We start from the raw sequence: 24,348 nt of genomic DNA on the forward strand, positions 1-24,348 counted from the left end.
ACTTTACTCAACAGAATAATGAGACACCTCGACGTATCAGCCTCTTTGCAACAGCTAATGGGAACTGCAGATGCTGGAGAATCCGAAGGGTCTAGGCCCGAAACGTCAGCTTTTGTGCTCCTAGGATGCTGCTTGGCCTGCTGTGTTCATCCAGCTCCACACTTTGTTACTTCTGTGCAAGAGCAGTTGAGTGACGCTCAATCTGGCGAAAAGTTACGAACTTGCACGCTGATCCGTTTCAACGTTAAAATTAAAGCATGATACTGCGGGTGCTGGAAGTACAACATGTTGGAGAAATTCAGCGAGTCTGGAGAGATCGGACTCGAAAAGATCTAAACTGTGTCTCTCTCCACAAATGCTGCCAGCCCTGCTGAGTTTCTCCAACTTTCTCTGTACAGTACTCTTCTCAACGTTATTTTGTTTCTAGCAAGAGTAGCGTCTGGCTTCTCGCGTGTAGTAATTGGGAGATGCATCACCTTCCGTGTTTCCCGATTGGCTGTTGCGGACGCATTTCATTCATTTATTTTTTTGAAACCATGGTCCAATTTGGCGCCGACCCCAGCGCACGCGCCCACGGTACAACTGGGCTCTGCGCATGCCTGAAATGAGGACCGGTTGAGGCGGGGGTATCAGAGGTCGTCTTTATCTAAGATGGTGGCGGGGTTGGTGCGAGTGGTTGTTGTGTGAGCGATACTTACTGTAACAAATGGTGGGACCGAGTTCAGCCGAGCCCGAGGCCGGAGTTGACCCCCGGGCATCAACCGGCTCGGGATGCGCGGCTGCCATCGTCACACCGCTGCTCGATGCAGACAAGGAGGTGAAGAAGCTGCAGGATTTGGTCAAAAAGCTGGAGTTGCAGAACGAGCAGCTCCGGTGCCGGAGCGGCCGAGGTGGTAAGGTGCTCCTTGGCGGCGGGGATGGGCCGCCCCCTGCGGCTAACGGCGATCTGCCCGACTCCGCCCACGATGCTCTGGACGTGGAGCTGAGTCCCAGTGACCCGCTCGCGGCCGACTGTGAGGCATTGTTGAGCAGTGTCCTCCCGGGGGAGCAGCCGCCGGTTTATCTGGAGGAGGATGTCCTGGACCTGGAGCCGGACTTCGGGACTGCGGAGGAGGACAGCTGGTAAGCACTGCCATGCAGGACCGCACGGTTATCCTGCCCAGTCTGGATGGCAGTCAACCTATCCCGACATTTTGAACCGCCTCTCGAGATCCTTAGAAGGGGTCTCTCAAAATTCTTGCTGTCATATTTAGGGAAGTTGTGGGTCTAGTCGTGCAAGTGTTCTCCCAGGGCAGCTTAAGGATAGTGGCTGTCGAGAACGCACTCTTTTCACAGCAGAATTTTATCAGCCAAGCATTTGTGTTGGATCATTTTTAAACTACCTACTTTATTTCCCCATTGGAGATAACTTGTTCTCACTGTTTTAATCTGTTCACAGTTTTTTTTCATGTTTCATTGAGTATACATAAATTACACTTTAACGACGCGAAATCATTTTAAACTCGGAGTACTGGCTGCAAAGGCCGGAAACGTCAGCTTTTCTGCTCCTAAGATGCTGCTTGGCCTGCTGTGTTCATCCAGCTTCACACTTTGATCTGTTATTGGCTGCAAAATTACCTATTGACTCTAAATACGTAGCGTTGCTAGTTTTTAGCTAATGAAGCTGTACGCTTAAGTATATCATTGAAAGAATTTTGCCGATTAACCTGCCTGCCCGATACACTAAAATCAACAAAGTAATGGCTTTTTTTCATAAAGTAAACTTTCTTGTCTTGATTTTTAAGCCTACTTTGGTTCAAGAAGGTACTGTCTGGTAATTTGATTTGATTTAGAGCTAGAATTGAAATTAACACAAGACTAACTCTAACTCTTTTAATATAGATTAAAGTCAGTACAATCTCAGCAGATCGTAGGGCTGCTCTCTCACTATTCTGATGGCTTAACATGAGGGTCACAATACCTCAGGCCCGGGGACATGTTACAAAGTACTTAATATTAACTGTGGGAATTGACCCCACACTGTCATTCTGCATCTCAAGCTAACCTTTTTATTTCAAAAATATACTGTATTCATAAGAATATCTTTAGTCACAAAAACAGTTTGACTCTGTACAGTAGCATATGAAGAAGCAAACAAATGTTATTGGTTGACTTTATCCAACAAACAAACCAAAGGCATTCCTTACTTGCACAACCCTTTTATTTACATGTATCTGAGCCATTGGTAGGGTGTGGTAGTTGTTTGAAAACAGAGTGGACCCCAGTTTAATTTTGGCAGAAAGACTTTAAATGGTTGTCTTTCCTCGCAGTGCCTTGGCAACTGCTGCCGCAAGCTTTAATACGTACTTCAGCACACAGTCCTGAGCTTTTGAATGCGTCAGTCTGTAACACTCAATGTCAACTCAGTGCTCTGGAAGATGAGCAGGTTTCCGACAGACTAAAGAGTGTCTGTCTTTCACTGAGTTGATGGTCCTCCAGGCACAGTTGATGTTTATCTCGGCATGTGTCCTTGGGAACATCACAGTAAAGCAGAGTGCCTCAACAAAACCCACTGCATCTGTCTAGACTGTGAAGGCACATTCCACCAGATGATGTGTGACAGTTGTATCAGTCCACTCTTCAGTGATGGTGCAGTGTGTCTGGGCATACATGAAGGATGTCACAGGTAGTGCACTTCTCTAGGTGCTTGCTAGAAAGTTCTGGCCATGAGGCATTCTACCACTTGACTACAACAGTCTGCTCAGGGAACAACCCAACAAGGTCTACCCTGTGTTTTTCTTGTAGAGTCTTGAGGATGCTTCATGCTTGCCGCTTCCTGATGGACTAGTGAGCAGAGGTTTTTTTCTCCACCTAAGAGGACGTAATATGGAGTGGGCCAACTACTCTGAGCATTCCACGGCAGAGACTAGACCATTGTTTGTAACACCAGGGCCAAGTAGAACCTCAGTACAAAGTGACGCTTGGTGCTTGCATACCAAGGATCTGAAAAGAGCTACACACAAAGGTAGCTATCTGGATGAGGGCAATGTTGGATATGTTCTTCCCCACTTTATCTAGAGTTTTGTAAATGGTGTCCCTGTGGACATGGTTCATCTTAGTCCTCCAAATGAAGTGGAAGATGGTTTGGATGACTGCAATGGTGCTATCCAGCTTAGGTGACATGAGAGAGCTGCTGGGAACCAACAGTGTGCGTTTACTTTTACATAACTTTTTTAAACATTTTGAAGGCAATCACATATGTAGGGCTAAAGGAATGCAGAACTTGGGAGTTTAACATGTTTGGAAGTGCAGGCACTATTTTGAAGGGAACAGTGGCAATCAACTTGTGCATGTGTTCATTCTGCCATGATCAACAACTTCTTTTTGATCAATATCAAAAGGACACAGGAGTGAAATCTGACGTTCTTTAAAATAACCTAAGGGGACAGGTAGGTCTTATTCGCAACTGAGTGGGCACTCTATGGAGGAGAGGTGATGATTGGTGAGCTGGCATTCCGAAGTGCTAGCATGGGCTGGATCTGTATGCAGATGCAGTTTTAAGTTGACCTACAGCTTTGCTAGGTAGAAATGGTGTGAGTGAGATGGCAAAATTGAAGTTAGTACTTGTAGGTGGGCAGTGAGAAATACTGGACATTATGGTCAGCTATGATATCCTTCAATTGGATGCTCTTATTCACTGACAAACTATAATTTTGCAAGACTAAGATGAAGTCATAATGGGTATTGGGAGGAGGATATAAGGACAGGAATACTGAATTTCCAATTGAAAGTATTACTGTTTACTGGAAGAGATCCACTGTTGTTGGACAAAGGTAAGCTGCTGTGTAAAGTGTCACTAAAGCTAAGTTTCTAACATCCTGGATTGTTAGTTTACCTCAGGTTATCACATCCTTCCCAGTGAAGAGGTTGGAGATTCAATTTACAATCCAAGATCATGGTATGAAATCTTTGAAATAGCATCCCCGATCTTCTGGGACAGAATGGGGTGAAGGTGGAAAGGTCCAAGCCTCCACTGTAAAAGATAAGCACGTAGTTTTAAACAAGGTCAGCAGCATGCATGTTTACTCTGCAGTTGATGTGGGCCAATATGTGCATGTTTCTTTAGGCTGTGATACTAAATTGAACTTCAAATGGGTTTGGAATTTGTTTTGGAGAGCCGAGACTTCACCCACTTCACCTTTTTAACATTTTGTCCTTCACCCAGTGCCTACAAAGCAGATTATATCATTGCTTATCTTTTGAGTTGTTTGATTACTGTATTTTTGCATCAGATCTTTTAATGTGGAGGTTTTTGATTTTGCTGGTGGGTGTGAAATATGTTACTTCATTATTTGCTTTTCTGGTCTCCTACTTTGCTATCAGGGATTGATCTGAAAATTCAATGACAAAGGGGTATCATGGTTTGCTGCTCTGTCAGTTGTCAGGTCTGACAACTGTGCTCGTAATTGCAGTGCAGATTCAATGGTGAAATGGCCTAATTCGGTTCCTATATTTTATGGTCTTGTGACCTTAAACCAACAAGCTACAGAATGTCCATGAAGTAGAATCCAAACCAAGAAGTACTAAACAGCAAATACAAATTAGATTACATCTGATACAGAGAGTAATATAAATGGAAAAGACAGGAAAAATAAGCAGAAGTTTTGTAGATTTTTTCCAAGAATAAGACTCTACTACTTGCCAGGGTCAGATTGACTGATCATGTTACTAAAAATGAATGCAGCATTGCTACAACCTCATACTTGTATTAACTTCTTTGCAAAATTATCATTAAACCTCTGTACTTAAATGTCCCAAGGAGACGAAGAGTGATTTGGCTGACAACTTTTTAGGTCTTTGTGCATAACTGCACACATATAACCGAAAGAGTGAATTGATTGCACTATTAACTCGAATGCATTGATGGCACCATGTACTATTTTAACTCTCCATCAAGGCAATTAGTTGAACCGACCTCTTTTGATCATTGCTCCAACCCCAGACTTTAAACACGTCTTTTTAAGCATCCATTGATTTTTTTTTCAGTATGTAAAATTGCAGCTGCCTCATCTGACCCTGAAACAGTTTAGCTTCATAATGTTCAAATTGATCAACTTTATTTTTGCTTTAACGTTAAATGAGCCAACATTTTGTATAATTTAACAGCATAACTATTGAGTCACCTCTCTGTTCTTCTTATCCTAATGTAATCTGTCTTCAGGCTCCATAAATCCTCCTTCCTTGAAATACAACTTTTGTAAGAATTCAGCGTAGATCCTTCAGTCATTGGTCTAGAATGTATCCTCACCATTTAAATAAATATCTCTTGCCATATTCGTATTAACTTCATTTGAAACTGCAATGTCAGTGGCAAATTTTAAAAGCTTAGAACTCAAAACCATGCAATTGGAAGGCTTTTAAAACCAGATGCTTAAATTGTTAAATGTGCAGTCAAATAAGTTAACATGGATCATTGAGGGACTTTTTTTTTCTCTATTGAGGGTGGTGAATTTCTGGGACGGGCTACCAGAAGTAGTGGAGGATATAAGTCTGAGTTCATAATTTAGGAAACATTTAGAGGGCTACGTGGATGGGAAAGGTTTGGTAGGATATGAACCAAATGCAGGCAAATAGGACTAATTTAAATTGTGAAAACTGGGCAGCATGAGCAAGTTGGGCCGAAGGGCCTGTTTCATGCTGTAGGCCTCTGACTGCACCACCCTATTAATAGAAGGGGAGCAATACTGGTATATTCATTTAGGGGTAATGAGGGTTTAAGTTCAAACCTATGATAATCCATGGTTTCTTGACTACTCTTATAGAAGTTGCACCTCTGCAAAAGGAATTGTTTCCTGATTTTTTTTTTTCTTTTGTGCAAGGTTATATGTTTCACCAAAGAAGACGGCAACAACAGATGCAAACCAGAAGGCACAAAGTCCTCTCAAATGGTGCAGACAAGTCCTCGATCATCCCAGCCGAGAGACTGAAGCTGCCTGTCGTAGCCTCATCTGTAGACTCGATCAAGGTAAGTTGTCTGTGTAGCCAAACAAAATACTTTGTACACATGGTTGTCTGTCAGTAATCAAAGATCCGTTCAACATTTGGTACAATGTTTTATATTTTTGGGTGGACCTTAGGATCATAGGAGAAAGTTGTCATGCTTAGATTTGTGTTTACTTTCTTGCAGAGCAATAGCTGTCACTTATAAATTTCCTGTAATTGTCAGATTAATCAAATATCAAGTGTAGGAGGCAGTTAGAACTAGCAGTTAGCAAAATCTTAAATGGAAAGTCCCTGTTTTTGACATGCTTTTGTACCTAATTGGAGTGGTTCTGAAATTGCTGATGCTTGCGTTTTAGGCTATTCAACAGTATTTTGTTTCAATTTAATGACTTTATTCAGTCATTCTGTTTGATATTTGAGTTTTGTACAAGCTGCTTTTGATGATTCTTTTCAGATGTAGCAAAATTTAATGTTCATGGTGCATATATAGCAAAAAAAATCTTAACAGCCATTTCTGAAGCTGTTACATGACCACATCTGCAACCTTGAATAAGTCAGCTTGCTATGAAATTTTTAATCATTCTCATTAGCAGGTGTAATGTATTCAAGTTTCTCCTTTAGGCCTTGTAAAGTTTATTAACCAGGATCTTTAGGTGGCCAAGTTGTTTGGAGTAGCTAAGCAGTGAATCTGCAGGCATAGTCTTTTAACTATACTCATTCTTTATTAAGTATCAATGTCTGTAAGGAGCTTGAGCACGTCATGACCTGATCTATATCCTCATGGCAAGTAAGATAAGTAACTTCAGATGCATCACTTGTGACTTTTCATTCAATACAAATTGAAAATAGGATCTTCAACCAGTAGCCTCTCCTGTTGCACTTTGAGGTAATATTGATTTTCATCCTGTTTGCCTTGTCTTATTTAATTTTTCTTTGTTATGGGGTGTTTTGGTTTGCATTTTACTTTTGGAAACAAGATTCCTAAAGCACAGTTTGGTTTTATAAAAACAAAGCTGAACTTATTTTCTAGTTGTTTTAACTGGCACCTGCTGCTCCAAAATGGAAGAATTGCCCCTGAATTTGCTACTCTGTGCCTGACAGCATCATTATGATTTGTCTTCACTCTGAAAGCTGGTAAATAGTCCATAGTCAGACTAAATCGTCTTTATTTACAGGAGAATAAACAGGGGCAATCAGTTAATAAATTAGTAATTCACTCAAGCTAAAGATCAGAAATCAGATGACATCAGGTTATAGTCCAACAGGTTTATTTGAAATCACAAGCTTTTTGAGTGTCTCTTTGTTGGAAGAAGAGAGAAGCTCACAGGCACATAATTTATAGGCAGGGGCATCAACGGACAGAGATCAAAAGATCATACAAATGGTGTGAGAGGAGTGTGGACAGGCTGAATGATAGGTTTCTGCAGGTGATCAAGAGTGTCAAATGGTATCAGTGTCAACTAGTGTCTAGCAAGTGAAGGGATGTCCTAAAATCTGATCAAATGAGGCAGAGTTAATTACAAAAAAATTGAAAATAAAGATGGCAGTGGAGACAAACCAGATGATTGGAATAACACGATAGGTATAACGGTCACATGTCGAGGTCCAACCAAAATAACAAGTAATCCAAAACTGTACAACCTAATTAAGGTAGAGATCATAACAATTTATGAAGGTGATGATGTCAAAACAGGACAGTCAGGAAGATTTTATGGGTACAGAACAGAATGGTGGGTTTGCATCACGCAACAATCGCCAGACAAGAATCACCCCACCACCCCCCACGCGGAACACTTCAGCTATCGTGGACATTCAGCCTCCGATCTTTGGGTAAGTGTCTTCCAAGGTGGCCTTCAAAACCCAACAATGCTGAAACACTGAGCAGAAACTGATAGGCCAGTTCTATATCCATGGAGACAGCCTGAACCTTGATCTTGAGCTTGCATCATGCTATAAGTGACCCCTTCACACTGTTCTGGACCTGTAAAATCTTCCTGACTGCCTTGTTTTGACACCATCGCCATGACAAATTATGATCTTTCTACCTTGATGAGCTTGTACAGATTTGGGTTACTTATTGCTTTCGTTAAACCCTTGGCATGTGACTGTTATACCTATTATATTATTCCAGTCATTTAGTTTGTCTCTGGCACCACTTTTTTTATTTAAATTTTTGTTTCGTAATTATTTCTCTGCCTCATTTGATCAGATTATAGGTCAACCCTTCCCTTGTTATTCAGTGATTGACACTATTCACACCGTCTGACAGTCTTCACCTGTGGAGACCTATTATTCAGCCTATCCACACTCCAGTCACACCATTTGTATGATTGTGGACTAATTTGCCTATAAATTTTGGTCTGTGTGCTCTTCTCCTCATTCTGATGGAGGGTCAATGCTCCAAAAGCTTGAGATTTCAAATAAACCTGTTGGACTATAATCGGTGTCATCTGATTTCTGACCTTGTCCGCCCCAGTCCAACGCCAGCACCTCCACATCAAAGATGAAATAGTCCAGGTAGCCACAATATGTCCTTTGCAACATATTTCTTGCACTTCACAAAGCTTGTAACCACCTGCTATTACCAGGTCAAAAAGTTATTAGTGCAAAACCAATGCACAAAATGTGAAATCCTGAGTTTGATTAGCACCATCAACATTCACTGCCTTCACCTTGGCGAAGGCAGTGGCATAATGGTAGTGTCACTGGACTAGTTACCCAGATGTTAATGTTCTGGGGACCTCTGGGAATTCAGTTTAAAAAAAATTATCACCACCTGCGCAATGACTGCAGTAATTCACCAAGCACCTTCAAAACTTGTGACTTTGTCCCAGCATAAATACAGTGACTTGGGACTACATAGCTGTTCCTTCATTCTGTCAAAGTCATGGAAAACCTTGACTAACAGATTTGTGGTTGCCCGTACACCTTAAGGACTGCAATGAAATCAAAATCATGGATGTCCCACAATGTTTGATACCTCAATGACCACCACACTTCAAAATGTACTCAGTTGGCTGTAAAGCCCTTCATGATTTTTGGTAGCCATGAAGTACACATTCTAAAATCAAGTCTTTCTGATTCTGGGACAAAACTCTCTTTCCCAGTAATCGCCTGCCAATTTTATTTCACACCAACCTGCGTGGCTAGGTGAAGTATTTTAAAATGACTCTGAAGTAACTTCATTTAGTTTCATGAGGAATGGAAGCAAAAGAACTCAGAATAGGCTTCTGAAAAATACTGATTGCTGCTCATCCTTCTCTAGACTCTTTCATTACCTCAACGTTCTGGCTTCCATGGCTGAGTTTTGTGTTGTATTAAACTATCCATTGCATGACTTGTAATAGAAGTGTTCAAGGAAAAAAAGAGACAATCTTAGCATCTATTAAGCACATGGTTACCTGGGCATTTGATGCCACACAAGCTGTCATACACTCATGAGGCTGAAAAAGGTGTATGGATAATATATTGACATGGATTGCAGATTGGTTAACTGATTCCTACTGTTTCATAAAAAAGTTGTATCGAGCATCATTACTGCAGACAATCAGTGCTTGCAACTTGATGTGCATCTTGTAAATAAACATATCTACACCCAAGTTTGAATGATTAATATAGATGCACAGAACAGTGGCTGTAGTACTGATGCTTAAAAGCACCAGTATATAACTTCCAGCTCGCTGTAGTGAGGGAAGGTGTGGTAACAGCCCTTGAGCACTGGGTTCATGCCACTTAGCTTTGGAGATTCTTTGTGCGTTCTTCAACTTTTGACATCTGTTGAGCTGTTTTGGAAAATTATGTGCACAATATCAACCACACTACTATTCTTAAGCTGTTGATTCCTCATCAAAAAGCTCAACTGAGGTTTTTTAGACACTTATCTGGTTATCTTTATTTACCTTGTGCTTTATATTACTACCATTGGGGAGAAAAGTTTTAATTTACAACTCATAATTTCCTGTTTCTTTTCACAGATCTTTCTGATAGGAAGACCTAATCCTATGTCTCTCGATTTTGTGCGAAGATATTGGCTTTCGTAGTTACTAATTTAATTTCATTTGCATATGCAAATCTTCTGTTCACCAGTAAGAAATGCTTTGAAATTCAGAATTGCAGGTCTGCAGTCCTCCAGGTATTCTAATCAACAGTGCAGTCCATTAATTTTCCAAACCAAGCATTAAAGATACAATTCAGTTGTAATCACAAGTGTTTTTCTATGATTCTTTAACTATTAAAATGATATTGGGGTGCAGTTTAACTCGAATGAGTGCAGCCATTTTAGGTTGCCTGCATTTTGATGGAAGCTGTTCATTAGTGCATGCCTGGAAATTGAGAATGCTGTCTACAATATTTCCCTCCATTTGTGGACAGTCATGGCATGTTCCCTGCAGGTTTCTGTGGTGAACTAAATTGTCTGTTACTACTGAGAGCCGACGTGTCTTTCTGGCAATGAAATGGCACAGCTTATTTCTTTACCAGACACGTACCTCCAAATGTAAAATCTGACTGCACCTTTTATTGCAGCTCCTTTTTTTTTAGAAACAACAATGCCACTGGTATATTTTTGTGCTCTGAGCATGCAAGCACCTGGAGTTGCATCCATGTTATCACCAATATTTGGCTTATAAACATTGGTAGCAGTGTTTGCCTTGTGGTGTTTCTTGATTCCATACTCTCTACATCTTGTTCTTCTGACCTATGATCCTTCCTTAATGTGGTGTTCTTATCCCTTATCATAACTACCCACTTTCTTTTCCTTGATGCCTATCTTTCCCTAAATATCAGTTTTTTTTTTGAATTTTCATTCCTACCAATGGCCACTCTTGGGTCACATCTTTCATCGCAACTAGATAATATCAACTTATTTCTCCTGTCAATTCACCTGTTTTGATGTGAATGCTGCATGCATTCAGTGTCCCTTTTAACTATGCTGCTTTTAATGTTATCCTAGTCTACAATTTGACTTGCTGGTATTTGTTTCTGCTCTCTTCCACTTTCATTTACTACATCAAAACTTAACAATTGTTAGTTTTTTCTCTCACATCTGATTTCTGCCTGGTTCCATCCTCTGGCTGCTTTAAACTAGTCAGGCTGGTCAAACAACAGCCCGACATTGTCTGTGTAGTATGATTGATAGGCTGTCTCTGATATCACCATCCCATTAGCAGCATGCAAATGTTAGTCAATAGCTGCCTCTGAAAAGGGAATCTAACTATCTTTCCTTTATGTTCAATGGTATTACAATTGCTGAATCCCTGATTATCAACTTCCAAGTTTAGCATTGACCAGAAAGTGAACTGGGTCAGCCACATGAATACTCTGTCCAAGAGCAGGTCTCGGATTAGGAATTCTGCAGAAAGCAATACATGCCCTTTTATTCTCACTGCCCGTCTGTTTGTAATGCATGAGTTAGGAGTGCAATAGGATAATCTCCGTTTTGCTTGGATGTGTGCAATTTCAACAAAAAGGTAGACACCAACCAGGAGAAAGCAGCCTCAACCAACACACAGCCTGCATCATTGGCACCTTGTCTAACAACTTTGACTGACTTTCATTCCCTTTAGCACTGATGCATATTGGCACTGTGTGCCTCAGAAGATGCAGTGCAGTAATTTCCAAAGGCTCCTTCAATAACACCCTACAAACTAAAACTTCTACCATTTAGAAGGGCAAGGGCAACAGTTGCTTGTGGACACCATTACCTACAGGTTCCCCTCCAAGTCCCACTCCGAGCTGATTTGGAGCTGTATCATTGTTCCTTCACTGTCACTGGGTTAAATTCATAGTCATCCCTTCCTAACAACTCCTCTTTAGGTGTTACTGCGCACCAAGAACTCCTGCAGTTCTTGAAGGCACTTGCTAACATCTATGTACATGAAGGGCTCTTGTGCAGGGAGGTTGAGTAGTTTGGGCTATAGAAGAATGAGAGGAAACCTTTGTTGTAACATTTAAGATTCTTATGGGGCCTGACTAGGTAGATGAGAGGTTGATTTCTTTTGTGGGTGAGTCTGAAACTCGAGCATAATCTGAGTAAGGGGTTCACCATTTAAGCTAAATGAAGTTAGATGTTTGTCTTTTTGAGGTAAGTCAATCTGCATAATTCTTGACTGCAGAGGACTATGGAGGCTGGGTCATTATATAAGTTCAGGGACTGAAAAAGAATTTAAAAAAAACTTATGGGAATAAGGCAGTAAAGTGGAGTTAAGGATTATCAGTGGCCATAATCTCGTTGAATGGCTAAGTAGACTAAGCCAAATGATCTTCCTCTTTTTCCTACATCTTAAGTAACTTGTTCTCCTTGTGCAAGACCTACCTGCCCCCTGAATCCGACTGTAGAAATTGAAAACACTCCCTCCTAATACATTTTCTGCAGCTGTGTCCATTTGCTCAATTTGACTTCTCATTCTGTGGTGCTGCCTTAGTACACGTTTTCCATCTCCTTCCTAATTCTTTAATGTCTGCTTTTAGGTAGAAAGAAGGATATCATCCTATGTCATTGGAACCACAATCATCATCTCTGGCAGAAGAATGTACTGGAACAACTCTGACATCCTTGTTCCTGGCACCAGGGAGGCAACATAGAACCCTGCACTTGTATCTACATGCAGCTGTAGATGCATGTGCAAATGTTCTTCTCTTGTCCCTGTCCTCTGCAAAAATAAGTGCCATCTTCAGTTCTCAAATTTGTTATTTGTCACAGTCACCTTGTTCTGGATCCCAGAGTTTCACTTCATGCAGCTAGTGTCAATTTCTGCACGTGCACGTACAGGAGGTTTCAAGCCCAGCCATAGCCCTGCCGTGCCTAAACTCATGTTCAGAATATAGACTAGAAAACAGAATTACTTCCTTTCACCATCATTCCTGTGCCTATAAAATAGATATTTGAGTTATGTAAAACTTTTTTATATATTGCATCTATTTACACACCTTTTCTAAAGTAGAATCATTAGAAACCCTACAGTGTGGAAGTGGGCCATTTGGCCCATCAAATCTATACTGACCCTCCCCTCAAAGAGCATCCCGCCCCTGCCCCCTACCTAATCACTGCATTTTCCATGGCCAGTCCACCTAACCTGCACTCACTCGCTTCTATGGACTATGGGAGGAAGTTGGAGCACCCATCGGAAACCCACACAAACACTAACGGAAAGGCAACTGTGCGTAGAGAGACAGAGGGTAGAATTGAACCTGGGTTCCTGGCAGTGAGACACGCAGTGCTAGACAATGTTCCATCCTTAACGGATTACCTTCCCTTTGGAAATACAACATCTGAACGTTTGTAAATGAGCTGCATGGTGAATGATTTCACAAGTCAGGATACATGTTACGAAAAAATTAAACTCCCATTAGACTTTACAGAGAAGCTAGTTACACTGTATTTGACTGACCAACTAATATTCCAGTTAAAGGGAAACCAGCAAATGTGCCCATTCACACATCGTAATAACTCTAAGCATGCTTGCAGCTATGACAATCTTATCGGAAGTCCATCAAAATGAAAGCGAAGAAATGATGTCCTAACACATCATGTACAAAAGACGTTACCTAGCCCCTAATTAGACATCAAAGTACAAAGTCAAAATATGGTGTGCACAATTTCATGGGTGTGAAAATAAAGTGAGCCTCTCGATATCCAGAATTCAGAGCAAGCAGTAGCTGCTAAGATTTATACCTTTTGATCCTGCTAATGAAGAAATTAGCCATTTGCAACATTGTGGTGAAATAAATACTGAATTTGATTTGCAGATTGGCACTTAATCATGACGTTAATCAATCAAAATGCAGATTTATCAGGAAGGCATTCTTCAGCTTATTCAATTTCTTGCATTCATCAGTTGTGGTGAAGCTTTGGGCGAAAGGAATATTTGCATGATCCGAAGTGTATTAGTATTATTTGTTCTCAAGAATTTCTCATCTGTTTAACTATGTTTATAAAAACATATTATCTAACTTTTTAAACTTCTGAAGCTCATCGACCGGTAATATCTTACAGACTAAAGACATTGGGAGACTTTTGTTTCATAGACTTAAAGCTAAGCTAAAATCTGGTCAAAGGTCTATTTGTCCCCTCCTCCGTGTTCCTGCTCAACTCATTTACCACCCTCCAATACCAGTCTTTTTCTGAAATTACCTTATCTGCTTGTTTTCCCCCAAAATCTAAGAACTACCCATGCCAAGATTTAGTCTTCCTTTATACAACATATCAAAGGAATAGCAATAACAAGGTGTTGTAAAGTGGCCTGTACAACCTGTGAAATAGAACCTGGCATAGCTACGTTGTCAATACTCCATAATAGGCCCTTGTGACATCTTGCTGAAAAGGAAAAGAAACAAATGAATGCCAACAGCAGCAATATCTGGTGGAGGTGAATTTGGTAAAGCAATAGATTAGAAAACAAAGTTGCTTTTTGGGTTACTGTATCACAGGCACTTGTTTAATTCTGTGGATTTGTTAATTGTTGATTCGTACATATTGATTCATTATCCTATATTACCACAAGTTCCTGACACCCAGTTTGACACCGCACTCCGATCTGATTCAGTGTTCTGCAGGCATTAAAAGATAAAAGGTAACATTCTTAGTACAACTGGAACACACAAATTCTTAACAGTCTGGTCCTTTCACTTGCACCACAGCCAGGAAAAGAGGAACGTCCCCCGAAACCTATATGACATGCCTGAAGAGAAGAACTGTAAGTTAAAACTAGATAGAGTTTTTCAAAGCAGGCAAAACTAATTCATTCGTGCAACGTGCTGCTTGCTCTCTCCTATCATTTGTTGGGTGTATATAATTGCCTTTGATACATTAGTGCATATTCTACAAGAACATTTGTAGCCAAGCATCAATCAATAACAGTACATGCTCTTTATCTGCATGATTTTTCAGAAACAAATTAGGAGAAACAATTATTTTAATCTGAGTATGAGATTTCATATTTACATCTACGAAGAATGCACCTATTTATTATACCTATCAATTTGAGCTCATTAGAGTTAGCATTTCATCATGTACATAACTTTGGCTGACAGGAAATGTGAACTGTTGTATCTCATTTTTCTGTAGTTCTTGACATGGTAGCAGAGATTTTCTGTTCTGCATGAATTAAGCTTGTTTTGTTTCAGATAGTTGGTGTCTCATCTAGCTCTCTCGGGCCCTGCTATTGGATACTCCTCGTTCAATCACTTATTCCTCTGTGACACTATGCTTAGTTTTTAAAGTGGCAGTCCAGACTGAACAGTGGCTGTCTCTCTTCTCGCTTTCTAAGGAGCTAAAGTTCTGTCCACGTCATTGTCTGTTGAATTGTTACTTGGTCCGTTTAAGTTTTTCATCTCTTTTTATTGAGATTGGCCCTTCGGTTTTATTGCATCAAAATCCCTTGAACTCAAAATTCCTAAATGCTTTATCTAGCTGCAGTCAGTAATTAGCTGCTGTCTTGGGACTGCTGATGTCTTTGAAAAATCTACCTGTCCAAATTACAATGTTACCTGTTTCACTTTTGAAAACCTTTCATGGGACATAGGCATCGTTGGCAAATCCAACATCCATGGCCCATTCCTAATTGTCTTTGACCATTTCAAAGTTGACCACCATTTTGTCGGTTGAGTCATGTTGGCCAGGCTAGGTCAGGTATACATAGCCAGGTATTCCTTTTGAAGGACACTAATGAACTTGATACTTTTTTTTAAAAAAACCATTGAGCATTTCAGTCACCTATGAAATCAAGTTTGTATGCCTGATTTTTAAACTTCTCCAAGGGTGTGCAATGGCTAGTGGTGTTTATTGCTTGACTGTTAATCCAGAGGCCTAGGTAATGTTCTGGGGACCTGGATTTGAGTCCTGGCATGGTACATGGAGGTTGAATTCATTAAAAATCTGGAATTTAAAATCTAATGCTGACTTGTTGATTGTTGGAAAAAACCTATCTGATTCACTAATGTTCTTTTAGAGAAGGAAATTGCCATCCTCACCTGGTTCAGCTTGCAGACTCTAGGCCCACAGCATTTGGTTGACTCTTAACTCTCCTCCATGCAATTAGGGTTGGGCAGTATATGCTGAACTTGCCAACAATGCTGTCATCCTTGAAGAGTTTTTTAAAAAAAAAACCTGCCATGGTCAGATTTGTACAGATCTAATGTATCGGCCTGGCCCCTAGATTACTAGTCTACTGATTTTAGTTTTAACATATCCCAAAGGCTTTAGAGTCTGAAAGCCAATTGAATACCTAATTTGAAGCAAGCTTTGAACGGTGCTGAATATGAATTTCAAAGAATTGCTGTCTGGGCATGTTCAGTTCACAGGGAAGTCCTTCACCCAAAAATTCCTCATTGGTTTTCTCTAGTAGTGCAAGAGTACTTATTGAAGTCGCAGAGGCCATTTTGAGTAACTAACCTTTGGCCACCAACCATCTTAGACTTATTGTGAATGTGCAAATTATATAAAAGACTGCTCTGAAAAATTATGTTCAAACTTTGTCTACATTTTGAAATTATACACTGGAAATGCCTTTACTGGTCATAGTATTGAGCAGTGTTCAAGTAAGGTTTTGTAATGGGGAAGAAGTACTTGTATTCAGTTCAGTGTATTGAGAGCCATGAGGTGATATTTTGGTTTGGGCAGGTGTTACTGTTGTTTTGGTATACTTGGAGGTATGAACAAGGTGATTTTAAAAAGATTTTTTGCTTCTGCTTCAATCTACAGAAAAGGTTCTCCATAAGATGTGGGAACAGAAGTTGGCCATTCGGCCCATTGTCAGTTTGGCCATTCAGTGATAACATGGCTGATCTGAATCTTCAAATCCACTATCACATCCACACAACTTTTGAGCTTTTAATCATTACAGATCTAATTATGAAAATAAATCACAAATGCTTTGTAGTAGAAAACAGCCAGATGCATGTTAAATAGTAATATCGATTTAATATTTAAACCACTGTAACACAAATATAATTCCAAATGCATAGGTGGTAAAATGTTCCCTTTTTGGAGGGAGGGAAGGCCAAGAATTGAAGTGAGCTGAATTTTGCATTTCGATACATTCCCATATGCTTTGAATTCTTTTTTGCAGTGTATTGGCTATCCTATAAAATAATGTTGCATCATCATAGATTAATGTGACTTTTCAAATAGGTGTAAGTAGAAATAAGATCAATTAATTTTAGCTTTGGTTTGAAGCAAGTATGATCATGATTTTAGGTGGACTACCTGTTCTCTCAAATCATGCCAAAGGGTTTGGAACGTGCACTGGCATGTACAAATAGAACATTGCTTGGACAGATCTTCAGCATGCATCCTTTGTACTGCACTAGTGCCCAGTTAGATTATGCATGAACTCCCTTGAGTGGGATTTGAACTTAACTTTTTAAGAGTGCCAGCACTTCAGCCAATCGTAATTCTTGTAGCAATATTATAGCTGCAGCCCTGGTAGCTCATGGAAGATTCTCTTAATACGTTACTTGATGTGATGTGGTAGAGTTTGCTTTGTTACTTCACTATTGTGACCAGTGTAGTTAGTGTAGTTAACTAATCCAGCCACTTCTGGTGACCTATTTTAATCCAATATCTCAAATTGTAAAGAGAAATATGCCGGCTTTTCCATCCGCATAGAACCTGCCATGTCAGTCATGAGCTGACTCATTGCAGCATCAAGGGCAGTAACCTAACCTCCTCCCATGTAACCTAAAAGTACATCTGCAACAGAGCTAGATTTCTTTTTAATGTCCACTGTCAATGCTAACTTTGCCTGTTGTATTTGTATCTAATTGTGCATGCATTTTTGCTTTTCCACTCTAGCCAACAGATGGAGAAACATCTATTGCACCCCGTTTGCTTCAGCCTGTGCTTATAGCTCCAATACAGATGTCACTTCGTGTGGCAATCTCTTAAACACTTCTGGTTTCCTCAAAACGTCTACTAAACCAGTACTAACCCATGGCAGTTCAGGTACGGTATACCTGTCCATTAATGAAGTACAGATTCTGTGAAGTATTTTAAACTGTTAAGTGAACTTGTTAAAAAAACTTTGTACAGATTGAAGCATGATCTGTCAGACCTTCCAGATTTCATCAGCATGAAATTGAAAATAATGCATAATGGATGTTGTTTTTTGCTTAGCTGCATGGCTTTCATGAAAACTCACTGGTTTTAGTCCCAGATTATGCCACAAATAATAAAGTTGCAAAGTTTGCATATTTACTTTCAAAACTGAATCTTAAATTAGAAACTAAAGGTACTGACTGTAACAACATTAGTTAGGTTTCACAACATTTCCTCTTGATCTTGGATTCAACTTTTGATTGCATTAAGGTATACTAAATGGAATACAGTGCATCAAAATAGCAATGTACTATTAACAATTTAGCAGATTACTTCCTCTATAAGGAGTGTCTTTCCCGAATTAAAAACTGCCAGAATCGAATCTGTCTGCATTTATTTATATTTCCTTTTGTTTTTCCAAACTACCTTCAATGCAATTATTGGTTTGCAAGAGAAAATTATTGCCTGCTGTCCAAGTGAAACTGATTGAACAGATGAGTTTGTACTGTGCTTTGTGATCTAGTTGAAGATTTAAAAGTGGGGCATAGTTTATTTCTGTACTTTTCTTGAAGGCACTAATTCACTTTAAAATATGATTCCATGGCTGTGTTGCTGTACCTTATTTGAATGCTGTTTATTCATTGTGAGCCCTCGTGATGAATGTTAGAAATGTTGACCTTGGGAGACATTTATCTCTGAATCTTCTGTTTAACAGAGATCACCATAAAAATCTCTAAAATGGAATATGGGGTAATGAATGAGAGAATCCCTGGCCGTATGAATGGTAACAAACTGCTTTGTTAATGAATTGCAAAGCAGAGCAACAAAGTTAGTTTAATTACAAGTTCCAAACTGAATGGAGGTCCTCTGTGATTTGAGTAATTCAGTGCTGAAAATTATAATGCACTGAATTATCTAAGAAAACAACTGATTTATTCTATCAAAATCATACTGATTTTAAAAGGTAGTGTTGTTTATCATTTGTGAATGGATTGTTAATTATGAATGGGTGCATGCTCTAATTCAATTATCTGTGCATTAAAAACAAATTGTGGTTTTATATTTAAAAGACTAATAAAAATCTGTTCCAGAAACAGTGCAGAGGGATATATCAAGTTTTCTATAACTGCATCGAGGGCGTTCTTCTGATCTTAAACTAAGAGGTGTGGTTGGATATCATGATATATTTTTTTTTGTTTTTGGGACATAAATGAACTGAGTGCCTTTTAAGGTTAAATTTACAACAATTTACCATTGTAACAAACAGTGAATGAGCAGGGTATTGATTCTATGAATAATTCATGCCTTTTTCATTTACCAGCAACATTGTGAACTTCTTGCCTAAGAACGGCCACTGGACCTGAAACATTAATTCTGCTTTCTCTCCACAGATATTTCCAGGTTTTTTTTTTTCAGCACTTTGTTTTTGAGTGTGAGCTTCTTTGTCTCCACTGCCCATTTTAGATTTTTGAACAGTCCTGCTTCCAATGTGCCAGACAGGTGTTTTTTTTAAATTTGATCTTATTTGCATTATCCCTACCTTTTCCTGAAGGTACTACACCTGTTTTGTTGTATACTCCTATAGTTGGTTTACAACCAGTATATCCATTCTTCACCAATATGATGCAGCTCAATCTGATTTTTTTGCTCAACATCTCTTTCAATTTTTTTTAGAAGACTTAAAGTAGTAGCCAATAATTGGTACTGACGGTTCACGTTTCACTCCAGTTATTTTTGGAGTTCTAAGTCCTAACCTCTAGAACTTTTGGGGCTACATACATCTTTATAACATCACTTTGTAAACTCTTAACTTTTTCCATGTGGGTGATATTGTCATGAAAAAGACCGAAGAAAGGTACAAGTTTTTAGTTTGGACATAAGTAGCTATTATGCTGCACTTGACTTTCTTATTTCAAAAAGATGCACCATTGTTCTGCAAATAGACCTATTCATAAGCTCATTGCCAGATATGAGACCGGAGGACAATAAGCATGCCATTTGGTGAGATCATGAATGATCTGAAAATTCTTAACTCCACTTTCCTCCCTTTCCCTTGTAACCCTTGATTCCCTTGCTGATTTCAAAATGTGTTTCTGGGCCTTGAATATACTGACTGACTTAAACTTATAGCTCTTGCTGGTAAAGAATTCCAAAAATACTCAATCCTCAGAAGAAATTCCTTGTCTGTCTTGATTGGTGACCCTTCATTCGAAAATTTATACCCATTGTTGCCCTGTTGAGTGTATCTAGAACCAATCCTTCTGTCTGCTAAGAACATTGCATGTTTCAGTAACGTCGCCTAGTTCTTCTAAATGCTAGTGAGCACAGGCCCAACCTCTTCTCCATACAAGTCCCTCCATATTGGGAATCAGTCCATTAAACCTTCATTGGCTTGCCTGCAATGCCTGCGTATCTTTCCTTAGATAAGGGGTCCAAAACTGTTCAGTATTCCAGCTGTGATCGAACTTGAACCTAGTATAATTTTATGAAGACTTCCTTATTTTAATACTTAATTCCCTTTCAAAATAAAGGGCAGCATTCCACTTGCCCTCCCTATTACCGCTAACCTTTTGTGATTTCGTCATTGTTGTAGATAATGCCTTTTCTGTTTGTGACCAAAATTGTTTCTACTACAGTTGAAGGTGGATGAATCAGTAGTGAAAATAATTGTATTAATTCTAAGTAAACTTTTATTTTTAAAAATTATTTCACTTAAATTAGTTTGAAGTGCCAACTGAATTTACTGTTTTTTCACACTTAGATAATTTGCAAGTATAGATACAGAATTTATGCTGGAGACGCTTAGCAAATTGTCACATATATTGGGTTTAAAATGCTGACTTATTTCAAACTTTTAAACTCTTTTTGAAAATTTTCAATATCAACGAAATGTTGCTGATCCCAAATTCAAGAAACTGCTGCAATGCTGTATATAGGTGCCAAGTTAGCTTTTTATGATCAATAACAGTAATCATCGTCCTACCAGACTATAGGGCTGCTTTGTCATTGAAGAGAGAAGACTGGTGATTTAACCTCGGGATCACCGAGCCTGAGTCAGGAGAGTTCTTTCTGGTAACATTAGCTGGTGCAGAAAATAAACCCATATGTTGCAAACCAGCCATCCAGCTAACTGAACCCCTGTTATGATCAGTGATTTGTTGTCAAGCGTAACCAAATATTCTATAGACTATTATGCTTTGAAGTTTTTTCTGATTTTAATTGAAGTGGGTGTTATGTTTCCATGCTTGATTTTCATTTTTTGTTTTGTGTACTATTTTTCTTAAATTACTGACCTTTTACTAAGATAATTTCGTAGAGGTTAGGAATCCTCTAATAATTAACCCATATTTTCTTTCTTTGTATTGAAGGCCTGTCTGTACTGTTAATCTTGTTTTTGCTATGCAAGATTTTGACAGGAAATGTTACTGATCTTGTTTGTTCTTTAAGCAGTATGTGAAATGTTCTTAAACTATTGATTGAAAGATGAGTAAATTGTAAATTGTTTCAGTAATTGAGAATGTCTGTTGTTTTGCTGTTTGATCTCTAAATTAATAGAGAATTAAAACTAGAATCTGGGATATAGAAGCAGATGACTTTGAGCAATACTGCAAAATGTTTAGTCATAGGCAGTAGGAAATGCCAATGGAAAGCAGGGTACAGATGTTCTTCTGTTAGGGAAGAAATTTGTCTGGATTTTTGAAAGCCCTAATGACTGGATTACAAGATAATTGGGAAGTTGAAATTTCCAAGGGCAGTTTTCAGGCACCTAAAAACTTCTGGATCAAGTCCCCAATTCCGTGAAGCCAGGTTTCAAGGGGTTCTGAATATTTTTAATCTTAATAGTTTGACAGGAAAAGGTCAAGGGACGAAAACCTGTGCTCACTCCTGACTGACAATAAAACTGAGCATTACCTGCAATCCTTCAGACACATGACTATCTCAAGCCACTTACACCCAATTCACCTGGTAGCTGTATCGTTACTTATTTTTTTTAAAGTTATGGCCAGCCTCTTGTTCTCCAATTTATTTAGGCTCCAGATGGATGCTGTAAATTGTCAAGCTGTCTGGTCAGGAGAGATGAACTGCTGCTGTCTTTATTCACCCATCCTTGATTGGTCATGACAGGATTAAGTTGAAAAAAATCCCTTTGTGAATATCTTTTGCCCAGACCAAGTAAATTTGTTTCAAAATAAACCATTTTAAACAGGATTTGAGTTAACTCGTGTGTTTTTTATTATGTTAGTAAATGAGAGAAGAAATAATATTGTGAAACATTCTGATTTGAAACAAGTGGCAACTCCAATAAAACACTAAAGGTATGCAAATCAGCTAGTCTTCCTGAAGAGTAGATATTGAGAAGTTGTGGCTGTTACCTTTGGTGATACTGGTCACACTGTTGGTGAGTGACTTTGAGATGCTTGACTTTGCATGTCAGCTAATAAGACTGTCATGTTTCCTTTCAAATAGATTTTTACTTCCAGCAAAGTCACATTATTATTTCTTTCTTCTTTTAAATGAAGCCAACAATGCAAGGATGACTTGCTGTTTTCTCAGCTGTGCCCCTCTCAGCACATTACCTTGCCCAATTAGGGGTCACCAACCAAAGCTGAAACTGAATTTTGAGCTGAACGCTGATATATTCTTTAAGGGGGTGGGGGAGATGGGGAGAATGTGTTTTTTCCTCTTCCCATCAAGCTCACTATCTGAGATAATTGGCACCTGTTGGCTTTGGCACTCTGCTCTGCTCTCCCTTTTGACTGGGTGTAATCCTGGAGGTTCCTTGTGGTCACTGAAACATCGTGTTTGAATGTATATTCACAGTCTTTTTGGCTATGTTGTCTTTTTTTGCAAACAATTAAAAGTTCAGTGTGTCTGTATATACTCTGGGAGTAATGATCCATCATTGTGATGCAGTCAGTGGCTTCAGGATGCTTGAACAGTTTATTGGCTCATGAGATGCAGTTGTCTTTGGCCTAGTCGCCACCTATTGACCATCTCTAATTGACCTTGAACTGAGGTCATTTCAAAAGGCAGTTAAGGGTTAAACACATTGCTATGGGTCTGGCGATTGTATGTATTAACAAGAACAAGTAAGAATGGAAAATTTCCTTCCCTGTAAGACATTAATGAACTGGATGGGATTTTAAAAGACAATTGACAGTATTTGCATGGTCACCATTTTCATCAAGTTGTAAAAAATGAAACTGTTTTTGCAATGATCCATTTGTCTGCTGCCAGCCTGGTTTGCTGGACTGCTTTGGTTATGAAGGCTCCTACTGTGGAAGTTTGGCTGGTAATCGCCTGGAAAGTCAATGGGCAGTGTTTTCTCAGATTTTAAGCCAAAATATACACGCATCTAAAATAGACTTGTCTGACTATTCTAAACATCATTTACTTTCAATTCCTTGTAGTTGAAGTTTCTTAACTTGGTGTTTCAATTGCATTTATTGATCGATTAGTCCACTGCACCACTTATGGTTGCTGACCTACTGTTCTTTTACATTAATTGGCTTTAGTACTTATTTGAAACAACCACCTAATGATCCCTATGGTAGTTGATTTGACCTATTTCTTTGAGTTTGAGGCTCTCAAGAGGCAGTATCTAATATATAGTACATAATCACATACGTTTTTCAGCCATTGTTCTCATTAAGCTTCAAGAATAAGTAATACCCAGTATCTTATACTTGCCTTTGCAGCAGTTCTATAACTGTACTCTGAAAGAATTGACTGGCAAAATCTGAGGTTGTCTCCTTTGCAATACCACATGCATAACGCCACGAGGACTATGGTTGAAGAAGGTCCATCATCCTTTTTAAGGAGAGTTAGCAATAGGCCCACAAATGGTGGCTTTGCCAGTGACCCTGTCGTCTCAATGACACACTTTGAAAATAATTCAAATGAGGTTGTGGTTTACTAGATCAACAGAAGTGAACTCCATTCAATATGGTTTAATACTAGTGTAAGTATGCTACAGACCATGTTGGGTCATCCCAGTATGCACACTTCCCCCAACAAAAGCCTCGGGAGATGTTAAGGTCAGGTGCTAAAGCAGTCCGGTTTTTGTCTTGTAAATTGAATGCATCTTCTAAAGCAAGAGGCAGCAATGTGTATTTGGTATTCTATGCCGAAGTAGTTTCCTCCCTGGGTGTCGTAAGAGTGGAAAGAATTTTGAATTGCACCTCATGGCAGTCTTTGCAAACTAGTCTGAATTTGCAAATTCTTGTATTAAGTAGACTTAAATTCTACACTGCCTCTTCTTTTTTTCCCCCTCAGTCATACCTCACAAGGTAAAGGGAATGCAGTTTCCAATAAATAGGGATATGTAGATT

At 39.2% G+C, this 24,348-nt stretch overlaps 1 protein-coding gene across 2 annotated transcripts in view; it reads left to right on the plus strand.

Annotated features, from left to right (window-relative positions):
- Nucleotides 1-573: 573 nt before the first annotated feature.
- Nucleotides 574-24,348, plus strand: part of LOC125458700 (SLAIN motif-containing protein-like) — a 35,253-nt gene continuing 11,478 nt past the window's right edge. The window contains exons 1-3 of one of the 2 annotated variants that reach the window (XM_048544175.2): nt 574-1,122; nt 5,859-6,004; nt 17,774-17,923. In XM_048544175.2, the coding sequence (XP_048400132.1) occupies nt 707-1,122; nt 5,859-6,004; nt 17,774-17,923 (712 nt within the window). In that variant the 5' untranslated portion in view covers nt 574-706. The remainder of the gene's footprint in view (nt 1,123-5,858; nt 6,005-17,773; nt 17,924-24,348) is intronic. The other variant, XM_048544176.2, reaches the window with a different exon arrangement.

Source organism: Stegostoma tigrinum, chromosome 15 (assembly GCF_030684315.1).
Source record: "Stegostoma tigrinum isolate sSteTig4 chromosome 15, sSteTig4.hap1, whole genome shotgun sequence".
Classification (NCBI taxonomy): Eukaryota; Metazoa; Chordata; class Chondrichthyes; order Orectolobiformes; family Stegostomatidae; genus Stegostoma; species Stegostoma tigrinum.